Below are 25,484 nucleotides of genomic sequence, written 5' to 3'. Positions count from 1 at the left end.
TTCTTTCAATCTTTTAAAGATTCCAAAAATGAATGAAAAAAAAATCTCGATAAATTTGACATAGGTGAATAAATTCATCTCAAATGTGCCTTTTTTTTCCTTTGTGGCAGAATTAGGTTCTACCTTCATGGAGGTGACAGTTAGGAAAAGCCCTGCATGCACTGATAAGGGAGCACCAGGCTAGTACTATTTTACCTTCTTTCATACAGCAGCTAACGCAGTTCTCCAACACCAACGGGCATTTCTCTTAAGAAAACACAAAGCATTTGTTCTGAAATATCTCATCATCGCTTTATTAACAGAAAAGAAACATGTTACAATGGAGTAACTTGATCTCGTTCTTCAAACTTTGGAACTTTCCAAATATTCTAGTCAGGGACGCTCCACAAAACCATCTTTTTAAAAAATGTTAGATGAAATCAGATCACTCGCATTAATTTAAAAAAGAAATACATAGGGTTGCTAAATAAATAAATAAAATAAAGACCTTTTAAAAAAATAAATAAAGTCAGACATTTAAAAAAGTGCAAATGGCATTGTATACTCATAGTTTCTGCACTTAGTGTACTATATTAGTATAAATCAGGTTTCTGTAAAATCTTGGAGATAAATGAGCTGTCACTTCTATGGTTTGGTATTTCATTTCATTATTGGACTTTGTCGAGGGGGGGGGGAAGCCTGCCTTGGTATCGATGAACACCAACTGACTGCCTAAATACAACCTTCACTTCTACCACTGCAAAATGCTGGTGAATCTTTTCAATAGGAAACGGTCCTGCCTTCCTTTCCTTAAAATAAATCCCTCAAACAGGCATCAATTTGTTGATGTTTCCATTTAATTTCCTGCAATATGGTATTTGGTACAGAATGACCACCAGTATCTTGGGGGGGGGTTTAGATTCCAAGACAGCCCCCCTGCATATAAGGAAAAACGTGGAAGTATCGAACACTATGCATTGCATGTTCTCTTACTCCCTCTAGAGGCCATTTCTGGTAAATACACCCTGGAAACCCATATAAACACATACAGTGGTGCCTCGCATAGGCATCGCTCCGTTTAGCAACAAAATCGCTTTGCGACAAACATTTTGCGATCGCTTTGCAATGTTCCCTATGGGGTATTTTCGCTTTGCAATTATCGGTTCCCTGCTTCGAGAACTGATCATCGCAAAGCGACCATTTTCGCACAGCTGATCGGCGATTTCAAAATGGCCGCCGGGAAAAAACATGGCCGCCCACTGTTTTCTGGGATGGATTCCTCGCTTAAGAGGCACCAGAAATGGCCGCACTATGGAGGATCTTCGCTGAATTGTGAGTTTTAAGCCCACAGGAACGCATTAATCGTGTTTTAATGCGTTTCTATGGGCTTTTTTACTTCGCATTGCAACGTTTTCATTCAACAGTGATTTCGCTAGAACGAATTAACGTCGCAATGCGAGGCACCACTGTATTTCTGAGGTTTTTTAAGTAATTTCAGGCAGTGGATAAATGAATCAGAGGATACTGATCCCGCAGGCAGGGGGTCCTGCTGTATTTCCCCCCTCCTTCTACAAACACTAAGCCATTTCAGCAGGGGGAAGAGTGGCAAGTGTACGCTGCATTATTGGCATCACAGAGACCAGCTCTGGCTCCCGGATCACTGTATTTTTTCCCCGATGACCAAGAATATCACGGAAAGTGAAGGCTGTGACAAGAAAAAAGAGAGAGATGGTGCTAGGAATTTTGTCTGTTTGAATCTTGATTGTTTATGAACAGCTCATTGTAAACAATGGTTTCCACCTCCTGAACACACCCATTAAAAAAGAGCTATTTTTAACTGGACTAGCAGAGAGCGTTTGGCAGATGCCATCCGTTTCTGCACTGCTCCCATACCGTTCCAAACGTTTCCATGTACCACAACTGCTAAGCCATGGAACAGGCCCAGCGGACCTCAGAGGAATTCTACACATCACTATTTCAGCAATTTCCATCCAAGGTGACCGAGCTTCAGACGAGAACAACATACGAATGCAGGTCAACATCCCAAGATGAGACAAGCAAGAGTGAGCTGGTCTATTCTTTACCGCTCTGACAGATTTCTTGCCTATCCTCTGCCTGTGACACCAGGCGCCGTCTGGCAGATGATGGTGCTTGTACAACCTCATTGGCAACCATGCCATCAAATACACAGAACACTTCCACATCAGTATCGGTGACCAGCAGAACTCCAGGCGGGTCCTCCGAATTGCCTAACTTCTATCAACAACACAGATACTGAGGTCACAGGAGAAAAGGGCCTGTGCCAGGGGTCTCGGTCCTAAGGAAGCCTTGCCCATAATTATAAGGCAAATGTCCCTTGTGAACCGAAGGTTAAGACACTCAAAGCTAAAGAGTCTTGCAGACTTTTCGCTCATTAAGACAAAAGCAAAGCACCAATGAAGTACTTGAATGGCACACCAAACTAATCGATGCATAACCACAAATTGTCCTGGGTAGAAATGAGCACGAACCAGCAATGTCCTGGGGAATAAAATGCATGACTCAAATGATAAAGATTCTGGTATATTAGGGGACGGACAGGTTTATAACTTAGCCCTATGATCAGAGGCCACTGCGAGAGCTGGCTCATGCATCGCTATTAGTGATCCCCTATGGATCACTGTATTCCATGTTAGTGATTCCAGTTCTGTTTCATGGACTTGAAAGCAGATATGCCTGCTTGCATGTCTGCAAGACAGGACCAAGAAGGATTTGTGCCCCTGCTATCCTGTGGGCCCCCCGCACACTCTCAGGATATTTTCTGGAGGTCTGGGAAAACCCTCCAGAGCAGTTTCAGACAGCTGAGAAGATGATGGAAGAAGAGAAGAAAGTGTTTTCCTACAGAGATGGAAATAAATTCTTCTGGATAGGCTTGACTCATTTTTTGAGAGAGAGAGAGGGAGAGGGGGAGGGAGAGAGAGAGAGAGAGAAAGATCTTTGTTTATCAATTCTGGAACATATTTTTGTATTGTATTGTATTGCAGGCCTTCCCTCCAGTCAACACTTGATTTTTTTTCTCTTGAGTTTTCCTTTTTCACCATCTTGAACTTCTAAATTTGTTGATTTAATTATGTGATTGTTTTATTATGACTATTTTTAATGATGTTTTATAACTGCTTGTAAGCCACCCTGAGTAGACTCTGCCTAGATGGGCGGGGTAGAAATCAAATAATAAATAAAATAAATAAATAAATTTCAAATCCATGGCAAAGCATTCAAAATGCCAGTATTCTTCCCTTTTCCTTTTTTCTTCAGTTGTGTTGGTTATGGGCTTTGTTTGTTGGTTAAATAGGGGAAATCTCTGAAAGAGCAAGGGTTATCTTTGAGGTTTGGATAAATTGGTGAAGGCTATAGTATAATTCACCCAACCTCTATTCAGAGGTAGCAAAAGAAGATTGAGATAATGTTACTGAAAAGATGAAATGGCCTCCAAAAATCAAAGTCCCAAACGCCTGGAACCTCTCCTGCCCAGTCACAAAGCCTGGGAAAATTAGTGGCTCAAGGAGCAGACAAAGAATGGCAGGCTACCATGCAAAATGTATCAACAACAGGATTTCAACAAGTAAATGAATGTCTCAGCCAAATAGCGGATCAGATGAAAGAGAGGAAAACTAAGATATCAGAAACCAAAGTGAAGAGGTTCAGATGCTAGAGTGAGCCAAACTGAAGAAATACTACAGGCAGTACAGAAGAATCAAAAACAAAATGACGACCAATTAATAATGCTAGAGATGGAGAGAGCACTGAAGATGCTCAGATTCCAAAATGTGCCAGAAAAGGAAGGCGAGGACCTAGAGATACCAATGAGTAAAGCTTTGGCTGCAGAAATAGGGATGGAAGCAGTGGGCCTCCATCATTGTTTGGAAGTATATTACAGGGTGAGCACAGCATATACAAAGAGAAACAAGCTTATATGCTGTTTTATCTACTGTAAACCGCCCAGATTGTCCCTGCCTGCCAGATGGGCGGTATCTAAATCAAATAAATAAATAAATAAATATGATGGCGGAATTTGTGACCAAAGAACTCGCACAATAAAGACAGAAAAGGAAAGTAGATATACTTTTTCTCCTAGGTTCCCATTTGTTTCATTACATCCAGTGTTTTCAGAGCTAACCATTCTACACTTGCAACTTTTAAGGGCTCAAAGAAAGATCTCTGTTTCAACATGGCTTTCTGCCACATCAGATAAATACAGAACAACGGCACTGAACTGCTGTGCTTAACATGATCACGGGGACCACAAAAAAAGCCAAAACCTGGATTCTTCCTATATGCTATATTACATAACACCTAAAACTAACTCTTAAACAAGGTTGCGGGGGAAATGTGTACAAGAAAGCTATCAGATAAAGCCTACCTAGTTGAGTAGACGTGCACCCTAACCCTAATTTAACAGAAGAGCAAAGAATTTCAAGCATCACTTATAGTTATTCCTTTATAAAACTAGCTTCTCCAAGAGTCTCGCCCTTAACTGATCCGTCCCCTTAGAAAAGGATTCGGAAACACAAGAGACGTTTTACTTTCAGGTTGTAGCCAGGAAAGGTTGTTCCAGTTGGCAGGAGACTGGCCTTACCTTAGGAAGGCATGAAAAAGGGACTAGGACAATGGGCAGCTGATGACGGTTTGCCACAACGGCCATCAGTCATGAGCAGCTTGAACAGGGACTCTCTGTTCAGAGACAGAGGAGTGAAAAAGGAGGCAGCTAAAAAATCAGCAAGAATCATTTCCCAAGGTTTTTTTGGCAGTAACTCCTAGGATGCCTCAACCCGCCTACTCCCTGGCCACGCTGGAGCTGAAGTCCAAGGAAATATTTCTTCCCCCGGGCTCTACAGCTTCCAGACGTATCCGAACAATCCCAGTGGGAAGCAAACACCAGACCAGAAGGGCTTCCCCCTATGGTGCGAGGACCGCACCGGTTTCTCGTAATTCCCTCATTGCATGCTCTTAAGGCAAAAACATGGCAAACATTCCCTTTATGGCTGAAGAAGTGAAGAGACGGAAAGTGCTACTAAAACTATTGACAGGTCAATCACACGGCAGGTCAATTAAAAGAGAAATGTGCAAGTCATGTTTGGCCTTTGTTTCCATGAGCACGTCAGAGCTCTCTCTTGTGCACCACTGCATTTTCGACATTTCCCTTCTTTCGTTTCCTCAAAAGGCAGCTGAGAGAAGGCAACACGGCCTTCCCAGATCTGCAAGAAGTCAAACGGCTGCCCAGGTCGACAGCAAACACTCATTGTTCTAACAGTTACGACTGTGTGCTCCTGGGACTGAGCAAAACCTTTTCCAAATCACCTCTAATGTTCTGTCTTTTCTCCTCACTAACGCGAGCTTCCTTAAAAGCTCGACACCCCGAATGTCAAATGAGATCCGACGGCTTGACGACGCACCAGCCACCTCCACCGGCATGGCTGGGACCTGCGGGACACTAGGTCAGTTTCTTCATTCTCCGGTTCTGCTTGTCAATGTTCATGGTGGCTCGATCCGCGGAAGAGGTGATGACATCTAAGACTTCATCCTGCCTCTCCAGTTCTGTCTCTGTTTCCAAGGCTAGGCTCTTGAGCCTCCGCAGGATCTGTTGGGAAAAAGACAAGAACTTATCCCGAACCACACCAAGTAAATTCTTACCAGCTGTTCAGCACAAACGCTGCCTTCCATGCATTCACATTCTCTCTCTCTCTCTCTCTCTCTCTCTCTCTCACACACACACACACACACACACACACACACACACACACACAGAGAGAGAGAGAGAGAGAGAGAGAGAGAGAGAGAGAGAGAGAGAGAGAGAGAGAGAGAGAGAGAGAGAGAGCCGTCAACCCTCCAGATTCTTTACGGAGAATAAAAAAGGAGAGGAGAAGAGAGCGGAGGAGAGGAGGGAGGAAAAAACAGGAGAGGGGAGAAGGGAGAAGAGATGGTTGGAGGGCACCAACGCTGACCTACACCAGGCTTGCCACTAAGCCCTCAAAAATTGTTCTCCACTCTTTGAAATAATCAACTTGCCAGAAATGTTCTGGATACGTGAAAAAACTCTTTCTTGGGAGTACGGGTGGACAGGTGCATAAACAGATGGGTGCATTATGAATGGGAATGCAAGGGTTAGTATGGCCGGATGAGGGTGTATGTAGGCAAGTCAATGGCTTTAGTCCCACTTGCTGGCACCCTCTAAACCCCTCATCAGTTACCAGGAAGGATATTTCCAGGCAACGAGTATGTTCGCAGGCAGCAGCAAAAACCTCTTCTGGCACCTTAAGACTAAGATATTTTACTTGGCATTATGCGGAGCCACTCCATGAAAGTTATCAAGGAGATGTAGACCTTGGGGTGAAAGCTCTGTGCTTTGGATTATTGGGGGGAGGGAGAGAAACACTACCCTCACATCTGTGGCTTACACAAACTACAACCAGTTTCTAAACATATTTTTGTGCATGTAGGCACATACACACTTGTGCACACAGGAAATCACACCGCTGCTTTTACTGCAGGCATGACTAACACGTATGCTGATCAGGACAGAAAACTTCTGGACTTACTCACTGTGCCATCCTAGGCATGTTTATTCAGAGCCAGGCCTTGCTCTAAGTGGAGAGGGCCTACTTCTACAGATGTGTGTAGAAGAGCGGAGTCTTCTTCATCAAAACATCAGACTCCTTGGTCTTACTATCTGCAGCGTAAGGGACACTGAGGCACAGGCAGCAACAGCGATAAATGAAGGGCTGAACTGTCACTTGGAAACCCAACCGGGCCTGTGAGGTCGGGCCAAACTTTTGGCAGGAAGGAGGAGAAAGAGGGATGGCTATTTTGGTGGAGCAAAACGATGACAAGATGTCTAGTCACTGATGCTTGGCCTCTGCCAGCTTGCTAAAAGGCCCAGTGTCTTGTCTGCCAAGCTCTAATTTGGACAGAGAATTGAGGGATAGGAATTCAAAACTGAAATCCTCCTTTTCCTGAATGACATGATAACATGCACCAGGCAGGTGGCTGTTCAAAATTTGATCATTTACCATTGCCCAAAGGATCTCTGTTATCCAAAGCGGCTAATTGAGTTGATCTTCCAGGTGTCCCCATTTAGCTCCCAAACAGCACAACGCAGGTTCAAACCAGGTCTCCCCAGTGTGGTCCTAAATGCATGTTTATTCAGGTGCACGCTCCACCGTGTTCTATGGGCTCCCTTCTTTGTAAGCATGCCCGCTTAGGGCTGTAGCTTCATCTCTCCAGAATCTAAATCCCTTCGCACACCTCTGGGAAAAGCAAGTCCTTTCAGGGCATGATCTGTATCTATTGCTGAAGACTGGAGAAGATAAAATGGAGAAATCATACGTTTTATCAAATGAAATGGCCTCCCAAACCCTGATTTTAAGACCTTTGTTCTTCAGCTTGGGTAGTGTGGTTCCCTATTACCCACCACTACCGTTCTCGTTACCTAGCTGCCTCTGGTACCACGTCTACACTACATTAAGAACTGCTGGCTAGCTCAAGGGTTGAGGTCTCTGGCTGCAGAGCCAGAGGTTGGACTCAACAATCCACGGGTTCCCTTCCAGCTCTGCAGTTCTATGATGATGACGACTAACAGGTTGTGTTCCAACTAGTGGTTGAAGAAAACAGAGCAGAAGGAATCTGTATTAATATGGCCAAGAGGGAATCGGAAAGGCTCACATTACAGGAGAAGGAAGGTGGTCTGCAGAAGTTGGTTGGGAGAAAAACGAGCAGAAATAAGAACACACTAGATCTGTTTTGTCAAACCAAATCTACTGAACAAGCTCTCTCTCCCCTTTTCTTCAACCACAACCCTTAAGCTAATATTATCCCGTCTCCTCCTACTGTCACTGCTGACATCATGTCAGGTCTGGGTAATTGGTAGAAAACCAGCAACTGGGTTTGTCATTCTGTTGGATGAGCTAACAGAAGGCTACCAAGACCATCCCAAAATAACTGGGTTTTCCATCAAAATGTGGTGTCTGGTAGAGTCAGGCTCAAACACCCAAACCAAGCTCCAGATCTAACAAGCAGGATGTTAGCTTATTAACTCACTGTTTTTAATGCTTGATATCCTGCAATTTCACTACAGTTATCAGGTCTCGTCAACAGAAAGATCACTGACGACAAATCTTCTAAAAAGACATTCTGTCTCCCTTGAAAAAAATATTTGTAACTTGCATAAATTTAATATTCTCCAGAAAAAAAAATCATAACATCTGCCTGCCAACTTGACAAGCAGCTAAGAGCTACTTAGATGTAAAATCAAGAATCAAGAGCTGAAATGTGGCCACTGGGCTCTTGTGAACCTTGTTCCTGTAGAAGGAGGGGATTATTTTCCCTTTAAAAATATAAATTCTGCAATTATGGAGTTGTAAAAGGCATAATTTCCTTAACAGCTCCAAAGATAGCAGTGACAACTGAAGCAACTAATGGAAGGCCTATGTTTTCACCCCACCTTGGGTCCTTTTAGGGAGAAATGCGGGGTAAAAATATATGAAATAAATTAGAATCTGTGTTACACAGTAAGTAGCAAACTTCACACCCAGGCTGCATCTGTGGTACAGTAAGGGAGGCTGTTAAAAAACAAACAAACACCATCCAATTCACATGTGTTCTTGGGACAGGAGATGCTGTTGTGGGTTGGAAGGAAGGGAGTGAATGTGTGAAAGGTTGGGGGCTGGCCTGTTAGGAGCTGTGGTCAAGATGCATGAAATGCCAGGCAGATAATACGCCGGGAACAGCAGCATGAACACACATGGAAGTTGTGAGCTAGCATTCACTTTAGCTCAAATAAGCCGAATGTCTAGATGCAGCTGACACAGTTCTTTCATTTGAAACAATGGCCTTTGCACAGACCTGGGTTTGTTACGACCTACAGTCTGCTCCTGTTAGAACTATCTGCTTTCCATCTGGGCAGTAAGGCAGGAAAAGATACTTAAATCAAGCCCAGAGATGTCAATGCAATGCTTTACATAGAAGGAAGAGTAAAGGTGCTACATGGGAAGCAGGACCAGAAAGAGGCAAGATTTCTGTGTGAAGGAGCACCTCACAGATTAGGCTCCATCAGTTGCCCACCCTAGCTTGGGCCTGAGCTGTCCTGGACCTACTTGTCTGAGCTCCTGAGTCTCAGTCTCGGAAACAAGCTGCTCTTGCTTCTGGAGCTGGGACTGCCGACTACTTCCTGCTTCCTGATCGGAGGGCAGCATCGATCCAGGGCGCACCATGCTTCCTATCAGTCCGGTTGCTGCAAGAAGAAAGAGAAAAGGGGTTGGAATCCAAAGCATGTCCCTACATGCAACAGTGAGAACAAGAGCTTGCTGGAACTGTGCCGAGTGGCCCTTGCGCCCCCCGCAATAAGGGGCCCGGCACTCAACTCAGCATCCTGGTCATCGTTCTACTGCACGGTTCTCCGCCCTGCTCCGAGCGACAGATTCAGACAGTTGGAAGGTGAGCAGGACAAGATGTGTGGGTCTGACAGCATCCCAAGTACACCGTGTTGTTTGTTATGGCAAAGGAGGGGGGTGAGCCATCAAAACACAGGGCTGCTGTTTTCAGGGCTGTATTGCTGGGAAGACTCTGCTAGCTCCCCTGATGCCGTGGTTCTCGTCCGTGGCTTCCCAGCAACTGTTCACATTCTCAACCTCATGTTGAATGTGGACAAGGCTTTCTTCCTAGTGGGAAAGAGTGGAGTGGCCATTTCTATGGCAGGGAAACAGGAAGAAGGGAACAACTCGGCTAGAAGAGCCCCTTTTCCCTCTCGCCTGCCCATGTTTCTAAACCCTGTTTGGGTTTAGAAAGGGGGGCCTACCTTTTTGACAGCCTGTGCAGCTCTGAGTTTTCCCCGCCAGGCTAATTTGGAAGGCTGCCTTGCATGTCTATAAGCAATCAGGGTGGCTGCCCCTTCTCTGCTCGCCCTCCGTGCTGATTAAACACATCCAACAGGCTGCAAACCCCCCCCCCCCCGAAACCACCTGCAAATGCTGTTTGTCAGCCAACCTCCCAACAGAAACACAAACCGGATGATCCTGGGACACCCGGAGCAAATCAACACGGGATCATGCGCCGGGGGGGGGAATGGGGACTCCTGAAACCGCAAGACACCTGTGGTTTATTTAAAGCCCCGGCTCCAATGGCAGTATCTGACACCAGCTAAGAGTGGCAATTACAGGCCATTATTTGAGATATAGATTGCCTTGGATGCTTAGCACCGGGCCCAGCCCGTTCTTTAAATGCTTCGAGCACCTTCCCTGCCCTGCCCTGCCTGTGGTCCCCACTGGACGGGTGGATGGGGTAGGGGGAAACAGCACATTTCAGAGGAAGCGGTCACTGCCCCACAGGGCTCCCCGCCACTACAACAGCTGTGGGGCATTGGGCCAGAAAGGAGGTTGGAAGCCGAAGCTCGCTCTGGGTTTCGAAGGACCCATGCCAAAATGTCTGGCCCTGTGACAGGGCCTGCTCCCCTGCTCTGGATTGTGTTACTTAATGTAAAAGGCAGACACAAAAGCTAAAGCTAAAAATACAAGCCTCTAAATCCCCACAGGAGTAATTACTGCAAACTCTTAATCCCTTGGAATTACTTGGTTATCACAAAGTTAGCTCCTGAGCTGGGAGCCAGGCAGCTTGGCTACAAGAGGACCATTCATGCCATCATAAATTCAACTTTGTCTGAAATCACGGGCTTCTACCTGACAACTGAACCACAAGGAGAAGTCCTACGATGTGGCACTTCCACAGTAACACACGGGCCACAATCTATTTGTGCAAGTATGGGAGAGCTTGCACAATTGTGTGTGTATTGGGGGGGGGGATTCCAAAAGCATCCCTAGACAGTTCTGGCAGCCCTTGCTAGGTAGAACAGGGCATTACGCTCTGGAGTGTCGTCACGTGCAACCCCGTCCATTGCGTGAGCAGACATTTCACACATTATCCTTTTCAAAAAATGATACACAAACACTTGACATGCACCCCTAAAACTGGAAGAGGCCCATATGGCACACATGTTTCTGACAGGGAGAAATCAGTCACAAGCACCAACAGCAGCCAAACGGGTTTGTCTCAAAGCCCCACATGGAAGAGGATGAATGAGGTATTACACTCTTGCCGCGCTCATTCAGGAAGGTTGGGGTGTAATAGAGAGAGGTGGGAAGTTAAATTAACGGCCCAGATCAATGGTGTCCATCACCTTCATCCCATTAGCATTTGCAAAAACCAAGCCTATTTTAATGAATTCTGCCTTGGAGATTTTTTTAAAAAAGTGAATTAGATAACCCTGAAGGCGAAGGCAGAAGGAGGTCTTTGAACAGTGAAAAACCCAGCTCAGGATACGGCCTCTTGAAGATCACACGCTCTCAGACAGACCCCTGCTTGCTTGCTTGTTCACCTGATCTTTATGTACTTTATGTATTATCTACCCTTTTCTTCTCCCCCCCCCCTTTCTTCTTTTTCTTCTTTTCTTTCTTTCCCATCTTGGAGTCTGTGATCAATCTGGATTTTAATTTTTATGTTATATGTAAACCGCCCAGAGTAGACTTGTTCTAGATGGGCGGTATATAAATCAAATTATTTAATTAATTAATTAAAGGATTGATTGATTGATAACTTGTATTCTCCCACTAGTCTCTGCAGCAAACTTTTCCAAGATTTATACTGCAGCAGCAGCAATAAGAAAAAATACTGTAACTCAGGGGCAAAGCACATAGTGGAGGGGGTGTCACTCTGTGACCGATCATATGTTTAGCATGCTGATGAATCAGGATTCTGTGCCCAGAATCTCCAGGGAAGGGAAGGAACATTCCTGCCAGAAAAACCATGGCTGGCCAGCGTTGACACTTGACAATAGCGGGCTAGATCAAGCAGGGGTCCAAGCTGTTATAACAGAGGTGCCTGTGTTTCTATAGGAAAGAACCCAGGTTAGTTCCAGGTGGGAATGGCAACGACCTCTAGGCATTGCTTCCCAGTCCATAGAGCTGGTATTGAGCAAGAGCGGTGGAACGGATACACTGGCTTTGCGGTGATAGCTTTCCAAGTCATTAGGAAGGGAAAGGCCAAGATCAGAAGTTTGGGGGGGGGGGGAGAATGTGAAGAACAAATATCCTTCTTGCCACCTGGGTTGCACACTGCAAAAAGAGGCACCATAACTTGAAGCACAACCAACAATTTTGGTTTTGCATCAAGTGCTCGGAAGATGGCCAGAAAGACAGTTTGGGGTGGGGGGGAGATCTCTCTCTCTCTCTCTCTCTCTCTCTCTCTGTGTGTGTGTGTGTGTAAACACACACACAGTTTAGCAGACTGGGGGTAAAGAAAAGCACGCCAATGTTTTTAAAGATTTACGACAATGGACTTAATATATTACGAAGAGTAAGTGACAGCATATTCTTATCTAAAATTATGTCCCTCTCATTTTTCATAGGTAAACAAATTGCTTTTGATTACTAAGATGCTTTGACAAGGTGACCTTCTATTAGGAAGCTATTTGCTATTTGAGCTGAATTTACTATTCCAGAAGAGACAAAAAATACCTATGCATTACTTGGTATAGAAAGTCTATGATAACTATCTCATCCCTGCCCTATCCTGTTTATGAAAATGATCCCGAACAAGGATGATCAGGAAGCTGGAAACCAAGCCCTGAAAGAACTGGGCATGTTTAGCCTTGAGAAAAGAACACAGAGGGGAGACAGGATAGCACTTTTCAAAGATCTGAAAGGAAGTCCTACAGAAGTAGAAGCAGGATCTGTTCTCAATCATCCCAGAGTGCAGGACATGTAGCAATGGACTCAAGCTACAGGAAGCCAGCTGAATATCAGGAAAAACGTCTTAACTGTTAAGAGTAGTACGACAATGGAACCAATAATCTCAGGGGGAGGTGGTGCGCGCTCCAACACTGGAGGCAACTGTCAGATCTGCTTTGATTTGCATTCCTGCATTGAGCAGGGGGGTGGATTCAATGGCCTTCTATAGGCCCCTTTCAACTCAGTTATTCTATGGTTCTATGGAAAGAGCCAGGAGGACAGAAGACTGGCCGATAAAGCATGGTGGTTGATTGCCATCTAGTGGCAAAGCAATGTCAGTGGCAAGTGGACATCCAGAGTAGAAGAACAAGGACGGGAGACGCTTTTAGCAGAACTTGCAAATGTCAAAATTTCCATCACCTCTTGCTTTCTACTATTGATGTTTCCTACCTAACCATAAAAACACCAGAGGGAGTGGTGAGGAAAGGCAGGGTGGCCACCTCTTCAACTCACCGACCCAAATGTTCAAGCGCAGTGCAGCCACGCGGACGGAGTTGGACCCAGAAGGGCAAAAAGCTTTTTACATAAGCAGCCGTTGTCACATCAGGAAATGAACGCCAGTTTGCCAGGATGCAACTCAGTGCTTCGAACCAGCAGGTTGTTTTTCCTCCGAGTTCCTAACGCTGACATTTTAGCGCCAGGTGTCTAGCAGTTATTTCCTTAAAAATTAACAAGCTTTTCCAAGCACCGGACTTCAGCGACTGATCAACAACAGAACATTTTAATTCCTGCTGAAATCTAATTTTAGCATAAGGCACAACAGAACACAGATTCTTAATAGACAGGCTTGTGGCTGCATTGTAGAGTTTAATGTGCTAGAAAATCCCCTTTTTAACACAGTATGTGCAAAGGGAGTACCTGCCTGACTGCCTTAAAAGACTGGTCACAGGTAACCAAAGGTGGGCTCCAGATACAAAAACGTCTAGGGCCTGAAGCAGTAACATTCCATTGTGCTTAATCACTCAAACTAAGGTACTTAATATGCATAACAGGTACTAGCAACATCAAAACTGAGAATTTCCACACATTTTGGGGGAAAGAAACTATGGGAGTTGTGTCAAAAAAAGACACAAAACTAGCTAACTGGAAGAATTACAGGGCACAGGACCACAGAAAGGCAAGATGGCTAAGACACAGATAGATGCTATTGACCACTAAGTGAAAAAAGGACCTATAAACAAACCACAGATTACAAACATAATATGGTGAAAATTCAGATACCTGCCAGAAGACATGTGGATAGCAGTATAAGAAAAGAAAGTCATGGGTGCATCTGCTGGCTTTGAACACACACACATTTCATTTCTCACTGGGATATGGGAATTTAAAAGGATCAGAAATCTCAACCAGGCAGAATATGAAAACAGAACACTTATCTCCCCAAGACTGTGGTAGTAATTTCACAGTGGTCCTTTCACTAACATCTGCAAACTTTGTCAGTAAGGAGGGGAACTGCCAGACAAAAGTTATTCATAAGAGATAGGACAAGTTAGGATGCAACCTTCACAAATCAAGAACCACCACACATTCATGTGGTAAAAGGTACTGTATGATAGAGAGCTACCCTGCAGGACTGTCAAAGGGATAATGGACAAAGTGCCTCTGAAGCTCTCTGTTCTTTGTTGTGTAAATGCCCAATATTATTGTTCTTGAGTAACTCTCCACCCTAACACATTCAAATAATTATAAGATGTTTGATTAGAAGATATTGCTTATATGTGCGCTTGGTGACCATCCTCTTTCAGACTGTTACCTGCTTGCCAGATGGACGTGCCAGCTTCTTCCTGATGGGTCTTCTTTGACTGAACAAACCCGAAAGCCTCCTCCAGGAACTGTATTTTCTTGCTGAACTGCATCTCTAAGACAGGGATCACCTCTGGCATCTTTGCAGACAGCAACCGATAGGCGATGTCTGGCTTGCCGATGAACCTCTGCCGGACACTGATTTCATATGGTGTATGAACTTTGACATCGTCAACATCCTTCTTGTCAAATCGATGAAGGAGCTGAGAATTGGCGTCAACTATCTCCAGGCCAGAAGCCAAGAGAGTAAGTTTGCCCGGCTTGACGTTAGAGTCTGCCCTTTCGGTGATAATAACTGGGATTTGTATTATTACACCATCTTTACTTCCAGGATCAGAAGCTGTGGGAGCTTCCTTTGGCTTTGCCCCTTCTAAGGGTCCTTTCATCAGTCTGCCACTAAATGGCCACCAGGAGGGAGATTCCAATTCGGATAATAACCTGTCAGGAAGAGACACATAGGAGGTTGAAAACATAGAAACCTATCCCTCTGTATTCACATGTACCGCAGCACTGATTATCCTGGAAGAGCTATAGTGCTGGAGAGGATGCCAGAAAACCGGCACATATTTTCATATGGGGTGGGAATGCAACAGTGTGATGAAATTTTGGCAAATGGTATTTGAAGAAATAAGAGAAATAACCAAACAAAATGTAGAAGTATGTCCTAAAATAGCACTTCTATCAATATTTAATAAGGTAGAATATAACTGGGCAACTACAGAATTAATTTCTAGTTTAGTCACAGCTGCTAGATTAAACATAGTCAATTATTAGAAAATAAAGCATAATTTTCAATTAAGTGAATGATATACAGAGGTATGGAATATAGCTATCAATGACAGATTAACATGCGATATTAAAGTTTTAAAAAGGAGTGCTTAAAAGGCATGCTTTTGTAGAAATTTGGGGAGATTTTACTGATTATGCATTAATAGAGGGGAAGGGAAGAGCTCCATCGCAAGAAACGTTACCATTTTGGAAGGGAAATGGGAATCCTTGAAATAAAGGAAAAGGTCTAGTCCTCTATTGGTCCCGGATTTTTTTGGGGGGGGGGCGGGAAGAGAACTTTGTTTCAATTTTGTTTGTGTATAATTATTATATTTTATTTATTTGTTCATTGTTCTGTCGGTTGTTCTTTTCTTTCATACAATGTTTTCATTGGTTGACCATTCAGTGGTCGACCAGACCAGATGGGCGGGATACAAATCGATACAAATCAAATCAAATCAAACCAAATCAAATCAAATCAAATCAAATAAATAAATAAATAAAGATTTAAAAAATATATAATCAGTCTTTAAGGTGCCTCATGTTTTTGTCTGTTTTGCTTTGTTTCTTTGGATTTTTCCTAATATATTTTAGTATATTAAGTTATAGTTAGAATATGTCTATTTGAATCAACGGAACTTAAGGAGCAATTGTCCCATCACTCACAGGTTTTCTGTCACCGTTCCAGTTTTTACTTGCCTCTTTCTGGGCTTTCTTCAATTCAGCTCTATCTCCCTATATTTGTTCCCGCACCTCTCTCCCTTTCCATCACAAACTGCTCTACAACCTTGGGCAAGGATTTTCAGGACTAAACGTTTTTCATGAACAACTTACCGGGAATACCTTCGCTATGATAAATCAGGATGCTGATGACTGTTACATGGCAATATGAATACTCCACCAACTGAGATCGGGAAGGCCTGTTACCAGCAACTTACAGGACCTCAGTATTCTCACTTTACAAAAGGTTGGAGCAAGGCTAGGAACCATCTGTCTAGAGCCATACTTACTATTTTTCCATGCATAAGACTATACTTTTGTCTAAAATCATTACACTAAAAATTGAGGGTTGTCTTATAGACGGAAGAAAGCTGATGAGAGAACAAACCGGCCCATACCTTGCCTCTGGCCTCTGCAAATAGGCTTCCTCCAATCACAAGCCTTACGTAACTGATGTCAGATGATGCTATACAAACCAACTGAAACACACTTCATTGAAGGTGGAGCCTGTAGGCTCAGATTTAATAAGGACTCGTAATGTCAGAGTGTTCTGAGCCCAAAGGCTGAATACTTAAAGCTAAGTTTTCTTAATTTGGGGTTAGAAAGGGGGGGGGGGATCTTATACATGGGGATATCTCATAAATGGAGAAATACAGTATATATATCACATCCCAGAAATCAGAGATTAAGACAACTATTCTGAAGCAAGAAGCTAGCCAAACAAGGTGAAAAGCGCAGAGTGCATTCTGGATCCTGAAGAACCTCAATTAATTTGCAGACCGCACTTCACCTCAAATCATAACAACATTAACTGATCAGAAGCTTGGTGGTTGTTCAAGTATACAAGGAAACAAAGGCGGGTTCCCTCTAAAACGTATCTGACTTCCGTTTGACAGAAAGTTCCAGTCGTTCCTACTTCAAAAGCCAATTATGAAAAGCTCACTGAGGCAAGAGGATTAGAAAAGAATCCAGAAGGACAGAAAGCCAAGTCATTCAGTAGCTGCTGCTTTCCACGAAGTTCTACACTGCAAAAAAAGCCACTGTTAAACTTCCACCTATGAACAGTGGATTTCTGTCCCTGTAAAGAAGCGCCTGCAAGTCTCACTTTTGCTAATGTAGGAACCGTTCCCAAGGATACCCTCCACCTACGGATCTTGCCACGTACCTCCCCAAGGCCCACAGTGACCTGCTGGTGGAATAAGCAATGAAAGAAACATCAGTCAACTATCACCTCATGGAGAAAACTGTCTCAGTGTCTGGGAGACATTTTTAAATGGGAGGGCTTTGCATCCGTTTTTGGGTGTTGATTTGTTGACCATTTTTAGTGTGGCATTTGTTTTGAGTCTTTTCACTATTTGAATACTTACTGTTTTAAGCTTTTAAATACTGTCTTGTAATGAGGTAGACTGGCTCGGGTCCTTTTTAAGGAGAAAAATGGGGTAAAACTATTTTACATTAAATAAATAAATAACATAAACAAGCTTTTCAGGAACTGGCCCCATCCAGATGGTGTCATCTGCATTAGATGAGATGTTGGCTTGCCACTGAACTTCCTTCAGAAGCCGGTGTTTAAAAATGAGCAACGTGTGCTGCTTACTGTGTTTTCCCGTGTATAAGATGATACTTTTGTCTAAAATTTATTGGCGGAGCAGGCGTTCGGCAAAGCCCCGAGTGGGCACTCAGCAAAGCTTTGAAGCACCGAACACCGGTTTAGCCAATAAACGAACCGGTATGAACTGCTGAACTGATCACTAGCAGTTATATATTCCCCTACCTGTCTGCTACGTCCATCTCGGATTCAATCTTGTTCAGGCCCTTCATGATGTTGTCAAACTGTTCGCCTTGGTGGTCAAGCACTTTTGCGGTGTCTTCTAGGCGTTTCTGAGAGCCTGTGAGCAAACCGGTTAGCTCTTTCCCTTTGGCTGTCTGGGGACAGGCGGCTTGGGCTCCAGCCCCCTGAGCAGAGAGCAGCTGCTCCCTCCAAAAGTGTTCCAGGACATTGAAGACCACATTGCGGTTGGGCTGAAGGGAGCTGAACCAGTGTTTCGTGTTATTCTCCAAAATAGTGAGGGAACTGAAGATGAAGTGGGAAGATTCCTTCTTGATCTCACTGATGCAGGAAAGATGGAAGCTGGCCACCAGCTCTCCAGACTTGTCAGCTGTAAATCTGACCGAAACGGGAGTCAGCGAGAGTTTGCCAGAAATCCATCGTTTCTCTTGGTTGATGTAATAGGAACAGGGCCACGTATGGATTCGAATATCCTCATTCATCACCTTCCTCCTTGCTTCTTCTTCCTCCACGCAAATGAAGCAATCAACAGCTTAAAAAAAGTAAACAAGTGATGTAGTGAATGATTCAAAGTTAAGACATTTCTGGAAATCTTCTTTACAATTGCGGCAACGTGCACAGTGCAAATCATTACCCCATGAGGCAAATCATTACTCCATGTAGGGGCCTGTCTTGTAATTCTGAGAAAACTCTTTTCAAGGTTTATTTTGGGTGGAGGGCTCTCTGAGGTACAAGGGAGAACAAAATACAGCCCCTTGGAAGTTGCCGATCCTTGCTCAAAAGCCTAAGCCAGGGAGAAGAACCCACAACCCTCCAGATGATGGTAGACTGCAACTTCCATCAGCATTCCTCAGTAAAACCAATGATCCGGGATGATGGGAGATGTTGTTCAATAAGACTTGGACAGCTACCTATTTGCCATCTGTGGCAAAGGTGAAGTACGAGGGGTGGCATAAAAACCCTCTGCCTAAATGAAAGGGATAATCCCATTTTGCCGAACAATCATTGAAATGTATCTGGGATGCCAAAAAACGCAGCATCACAGAATCCATCCCCACCTGTACCTTCGGGGGCCCATCCTCCAGCACCTTGAGTTCAGCAGCAACAATTTTTACCACAGCTTGCCTTTCAGCTACCATCTCAGAGGCATTCCTTGTCCACAAACCCATCTAATCTCCTCCACAAGAAAATCTAAGCCGGTCATGATTATATGTTACAGCAGCCAGTTTTTTTTTCCTATTGGAAAGAACCCATTCTTTTGTGGGACAAGTGTCCTGCCACTCAATTTCACCATATAACCTGGTGTTCTAGTATTATGACAAAAAGAGAGAAAGAGAAAGCCCTCCAGTACGCATAGAAGATGTATAGTCAACCAACTTGCGACTGAGGCTGTTGACACAATTACAGCATTAAATCTGTGACATGAAAACAATTGGCTAGGCTTATCAACAACCTCAAGATTACAGCCTGTTGCCAGACACTGGATCATTATGCTCAGAATATTATTCTATTACAAGTCCTTTGATGAATCATTACAAACAGCTACATGTCGGTATGATTAACATGTCATACCCAAACAAAATCAAAATTGAAACTAAGTTTTTAAAACTGTATTAATCAATATAGCAATTTGCAAGATAAAGTCCGTCATACAGACAATCTGATTCACCAATGTGAGAAAAACATTTGAATGCTCAATTACAGTTTTAAAACTATTAGATCCCACTGACCCTTCTAGGGATTGCAATGTTAAAATGATACTCACTTGATTTATCACCCTAATAAACAAAAATTGAATTGCCAATATAAAAAAAATTCAAATAAAATGTGACTAATTTGCCCTCATCATAGCTCAGAGCTAGAGATTCTGTGCTTCAATTTCATCTTTGGCAGTAAAGGCTACCATGACATTTCATCATCTGTCGATTGAAAAGACTGCTGCAGCAGCCAATCAACCCGCTGCGCATGCATCATTACTGGGAAGCATGGAGTCCTCCCCACACTTAAAGCATAAAGGAAGCAACTCTTAGATCTGCAATCAGTGAGTGTTTGACTCCCAACAGACAATATGTTGGGAGCATTTGATGTATATGCACTTAAAAGAATGAACAGTGAAAGACCTCCTCCCGGTTTAATAGGCAGTGTCCCCTCAATCAATCAAATAGATCTATTTAACTTTCTGCCTCAGTAAACAATACAGCATCAACAACCTTGTGCACAGACAATAAATAGACAATTCCAGGTACTTAAATGGAAAGGTTTACAGTAATTGCTGCTTGTTTCCTGGAGGAAAAAAAAATCTGCTGTCAAAAAGCACAACACTCTTCGCCTAATAATGTGCACAGCAAAGCTGCTCAAGTGGCAACAATACAAGCATCACAATCTGGCTCAGACACAGAGTAGACCTGGTCTAGAGGAGCGGGGTATAAATCTAATTAAAGTAAAGTAAAGAAAGATCACAGGAGCAGTGCAAGATGAAGGGATCACTCATGGGTATAAAAAGGGCCATTGCAAGAGTAACAGGCCAAACTTGACACCTCTCCAGATTTAACCTAGAGCACAAATTTGACCAGTGAAGTCAGTTAATACATTCAATTTATAGTCATCCACAATAGGAAAAAATATGGGTTCAAGTAACTGGATATACACAAGTTCACGCAACTCAAGAAAAAAACAACCCGACTTTTTACAAGTTAGCAGCTGCTTTGCATGCTACGGTTTTTCTATGCCACTAGCACTTTGCAAGGTGTATTTTATTTTCACAAGAGCTATGATTTTTCCCAATTTACCTTGTCTGATAGTGGATTCGGGACCTGCAAACGATTTCCTGATGGTTGCCATTTCCGTGGTTGTTGATTTATAATATAACTGAGGCATTTCTCATTTTCAGAGAAACATAAAAATTGCCCAAACTATCTCTGTTAAAACCACAAATGTTAAAAAGAGAGAGAAGACGTAATGTACAAACACTCCCACCAACCTGAGATTAAAAACTACAGAAAAAAGGATTCTTAAAATGAGCAGATACTTGCCAGCCTGTCCACAACAGAAGGAAATTAACAGCAAAATTTTCGATGTTATGAAGCCTGGGATTATGATTCATCTTCAACCTGTGAGCCACATATTAACTATCTGACTACTCATTTTCTCATCATATTATGGTACTGTGGCCAAATAAACATCACATGCAGACCACGCTAGTAAATTAAGTATCACATCACAACATGTGATGATCTCACTAGATGAGGAGCCCAAAACGCCCTGACCCCGCATATCAGAGGACACTGAGATCAGACTAAACAGATCGCTCAGTTAGAAGGACCCATCAGGGGGAAATAGCTAGAGGTTTCTCCTCCTGTCACCCACACTGTTTGCATGTTTGCTATAGGGGGGAAGCATGGTTTGATACCTGGGCTTCTCTAAAAATTTTTTGCCTAAACATTGTCCCTGTTTTCAAAAGCCAAAGCAGCAACAGAAAGAAAGCACAGAGAAACTCCATCGCTAGTGCCTTGGCATGAATGCTTTTTAAGTTTAAGAAGAGAGCAACACAAATCCCACCAGGTAAGACCAAAGGTACACCTAGTCTTATGTTCTCCTCATACACTTATCAAGCAAGCTTTCCTGGGAGGCTCACTAACAGGAAATGAAGACAAGAGCCGCTTTCCACTTGTGAGCTCAACAAATGATGTTGGCAGATATACTACCCTCTATACCAAAGGTAAGACACAGTAATAATAACTAATAGGATGGGTGGAGAAGCCTTTTGAACTGGGGATTATCCAAGCCTAAAGTAAAACTATTTTTGCTTTCATCTTCCTCTGTTATCAGTAATGAATCCCCTTAAATAATTCATATAACTACTACGAAGTACAATGCACAGTGCACTTCAGTAATTCTTATTATCATTTTATTTCCATTTCCAACAAGCAAAACACATTTCTCAAAAACGGCATTATTTATCTTGCTCTTTGCAAAGCTTTGGAACTCTTCTGCTTGTAAAGAAGTAAATACGTGAGCTGCAAAATTAAACCACACATAAATACATCACAGAGTGTTAAGAATTCCCAGAATATACACACAGTACATGGGTGAACAACTCATGATAACACCCCACTTATTTTCTTCCTGGAATGTATGTTGCACTGTTCTTCTGATACAAAAAATACAATTTTCATACTTCTTCCAATTTCAAAACAATCCATGAAATAAACATTGTAGATTCCCCACAAAAACAAAGCATCGTATTATCAAAAGAATGCTATTATCGACAATGCCTTCCAGCTCTGCATTTCTAAGATGATCATCATGAAATGTGTATCATCAATGCTTTTTTTGGGACAGGCCTGCCACAGCTCTGTGAGTCTTTGAGGCCCATAAAGATTAAGAGGTGTAGAAGTTTTCAAAGAATTTCACAGCACTTTCTTGTTTACTCTGAAACAGACCAACCCGATTCTTTCCCTGAAATCATCCCCAAGAAGACATGCAGGAAATGTTAATACCAGCTGCATTAGAGGAGCGATTTCAAAATGGCAATAAAACAAGTTCACTGAGAACAAAGCCACAAAACCTCATATTGTCCACAAAATTTTGGCAGCGTCCTGTTCATCAAAGTCCACCTTAACACCCAGACACCCAAAGTGACAAAATAAGAGGGGAGTAAGAGGGAGAGGGACGTGGTGGTGCTATGGGCTAAACTGCAGAAGCCTGTGCTGCAGGTTCAGAAGACCAGCAGGCGTAAGATCGAATCCACGCAACGGAGGGAGCGACCGTCGCTTGTCCCAGCTCCCGCCAACCTAGCGGTTCGAAAGCATGCAAATACGAGTAGATAAATAGGGACCACCTCGGTGGGAAAGTAAAACAGTGTTCCGTGTCTAAGTCGCACTGGCCATGTGACCACGGAAGATCGTCTTCGGACAAAAGCTGGCTCTATGGCTTGGAAACGGGGATGAGCACCGCCCCCTAGAGTCGAACACAACTGGATAAAAATTGTCAAGGGGAACCTTTACCTTTACCTAAGAGGGAGAGGTGGGTGGGGCCTTCAGAACCTTTCAATATCCTCTGACCAGCAACTATCCTTGGGCATAAATAACAAAAGAAATACAGACTGCAGCAAAAACTGTGGTGGATCAGAACCCACTACACTGACTGTACAAAAGAAGACTGTATACACAATCAGTGGGTCAACATACACATGCATAAATAAGTATCTAGAAAAATCGCAAACAACACAATCAAAAGGTGACAAAAAGCAGGAGCTGTAACTCATTTTAATTCAACATCTGAATATGTATCAGAAAAACAGCAAAAACAGTCTTGTGGCTTAAAAACCAACACATAAGTTATTACGAACTGTGGCCTACTTCCTCCAAGAGTTTTTGCATGAGAAGATCTTAAAACTCTGAACAAAAACATGTGTGCCTTACAAATTAGTCTAACAAAGGTATTATATAAAAAGAATAAAGATCCTTTTTTCTCACATCCACCATTGCACCCTCTGCCTTCCTACAGAAGTCAGAAACACAGCCACCATTTACAGTCACAGTGTATGTGTTCTGTCCTATCAAATTGGAACCGACTTGTAGTGACCCTAATAGGTGTTTCAAGGTAAGTGAGATATTTAAGGCATGGTTTTACGAGTTCTTCTCTAACAGTCAGTTTTTATAGCCGTGGGGATTCGAACCCTGTTCGAGTCATAATCTTTCACTGCAAGAAAGTTGGTCCTTTCCTTCAGGCAGCCCCTTGTTTTCGGCGGAAAATAAGTCAGACTGAGTCTGTATAACATTAACATTGGAACTTTTATTCATCTCCTCTCCCACCTGCACATCTTTAAACGGGTTCAACGGTTTCAAACTTGGCAACAGGCCATTTTCAATAACATTTAAACTTTGGTCAAACTCCCAGGGAGTTACAGGCGGCGGATCCCACAAGATCCCCACGGCTCCTTCTGAGGAGGAGGGAGACTCCTCATGGCACAAATGGTCCCACAGCACTTGTGTCGGTACCATCCTCTCTCGTCGGGACCTTCGTGCTCCTCAGCTGTCATCCAGGCACGTTCACGCTGAATCTCCAGCTCTCTAGGCGCCACAATCACATTCCACTCTTTGACTAATTTGCGCAGGAAAGTCTCAGTTACAGTAGGTGGATCGGGCAATAAGCCACCTTCCTTTAGATGGGGAAAATCTCTTAACAACCCCTGGTAGCGGACCCTTTCAAAAGCTCTCTGTCTGTCCTCCCTCTTCTTCCTCTCATAAGCCTCCACCACTGAACTGAACCACACCACCCCCTCCTCGTTCTTATACCCCCCTTCAACTGTCACTTCAGACTCCTCCCACTCTTCGTCTGCCAAACACACCTCTATCTTCACCTCCCCCTCTTTCTCTTCTGTTTCCTTTCCCTTTTCTTCTTTACTTTCGCCACTATCTCGTTGACTCTTTATTTCATCCTCTTTTTCCACTTTTACTTCTGCGGACGGCACACTCTTATTCTCCACACCTTCACATTCACTTCATCCACGACACCACTCTGGGAATTTACAGTCATGGTAAGGGATATGTGTTTTGTTTTTTTTAAAACAAATTGATTTAAACCACAATTTTATTTTTATAATCAATTTTCATTTAAATTGTGAAAAAAAATCTGATTTTTAAAATTTAAATTGCTATTTAAATCAGTTTCCTTTAAATCAGATCCATCTCGATCAACAGGGACTGGAAAGCCTTTCTAGAGGCCTTAGCTCTCTAGGATCTTTGGCAAGCCTGTCCTGGGGGGGGGGGGGGGCTCATACCTGGGGACCCTTCTGCAGCCAAATTGCCAAGTTAGGCCCCCCCCTTCCAGTTTTGCTCTTACTTCCCCTCGTTTCCAACAGACTCGCCACCAACCCTCAGGGCATTTTGAACTGCTGAACAGCTCAAGGTTGGGAGTTCGATTCCCCCACTGGGGCTCCCTGGCAGGGGCCCGACTTGAGGATCCAGAGGGTCCCTTCCAGCTTTGATTACAGATTCTTCTTGGGGGGGGGGGCTTCTCTTTCAAGCAAAGGGAGGAGGTGCTGAGGAGGCTGGCCCCTCTCCACAAGGGCCGCTCCGTCCCTAAGGCCCAGGCTCCACCTTAGTGCAGGTCAGGATGAACCCCTTAGAGAACCCCCCCCGGATGAGCTCTTCCCCCCCCCAAGATCGTGGGGCAAGGGAAAGCCATTCCTTGGGCAGGGCCCTGGGGCTGACAGTTGCTGACCCCCCCATCCACACCTCTTCGGGCGGGGGGAGAAGAGGGGGCTTGCCTACACATGGACCCCACCCCACAGAAAAGCATGAGGGGGCCTAAACACCTTTCCCCCCCCAACCCCCCCAGCTCTCCGTAACTCCCCCCCTTCCTCCCCACCGCCCTCAAACGACGAAAGGGAAACCGAGAGGGGGAGGAGCCTGGCTTGGCCCCACCCCTCACGACAAGGAGGGGGCTCCCCTGCGAAGCGTCTCCCCCAGGAAGAAGCGCCTGCTCACCGGGGAAGACGCGCCGACCATGTGGGGGGGGGGGGAAGAGATGCCTAAGGACCGCTTCAACCGCCGAACTCCCTCAGGCGACGCTCGCTCGCTCGCCCCCTTTCTCGCCTCGCGCCGCCG

General features: G+C 44.0%; 1 protein-coding gene across 2 annotated transcripts; it reads right to left on the bottom strand.

Moving 5' to 3' along the window:
• Positions 1-265: 265 nt before the first annotated feature.
• On the bottom strand, positions 266-25,479 carry SNAP47 (synaptosome associated protein 47). Of its 2 annotated transcripts, none has more exons than XM_073002782.2 (5): positions 25,365-25,479; positions 17,857-18,403; positions 14,545-15,032; positions 9,108-9,244; positions 266-5,596 (listed from the first exon to the last, which is right to left on the bottom strand). In XM_073002782.2, the coding sequence occupies exons 2-5, from the start codon at positions 18,351-18,353 to the stop codon at positions 5,450-5,452; spliced, it is 1,269 nt and encodes a 422-aa protein (XP_072858883.1). In that variant the 5' UTR covers positions 18,354-18,403; positions 25,365-25,479; the 3' UTR covers positions 266-5,449. The 2 variants fall into 2 exon arrangements, with proteins under 2 accessions (XP_072858883.1, XP_020660617.2); XM_020804958.3 differs by lacking the exon at positions 25,365-25,479 and adding an exon at positions 20,661-24,606.
• Positions 25,480-25,484: the final 5 nt, after the last annotated feature.

Source organism: Pogona vitticeps, chromosome 6, assembly GCF_051106095.1.
Source record: "Pogona vitticeps strain Pit_001003342236 chromosome 6, PviZW2.1, whole genome shotgun sequence".
NCBI lineage: Eukaryota > Metazoa > Chordata > Lepidosauria > Squamata > Agamidae > Pogona > Pogona vitticeps.
This window is presented reverse-complemented; position numbering and strand designations above follow the sequence as displayed.

Excerpts from the sequence above, each read along its gene's own strand:
- SNAP47 (XM_020804958.3), bottom strand. The coding sequence starts at position 20,748 with ATGCCTCAGTTATATTATAAATCAACAACCACGGAAATGGCAACCATC. Across the intron at positions 9,245-14,544 it reads CACGTCCATCTGGCAAGCAG|CAACCGGACTGATAGGAAGC; the intron begins GTAACAGTCTGA and ends TTCTTCTTGCAG. Across the intron at positions 5,597-9,107 it reads AGACTCAGGAGCTCAGACAA|ATCCTGCGGAGGCTCAAGAG; the intron begins GTAGGTCCAGGA and ends TTTTCCCAACAG.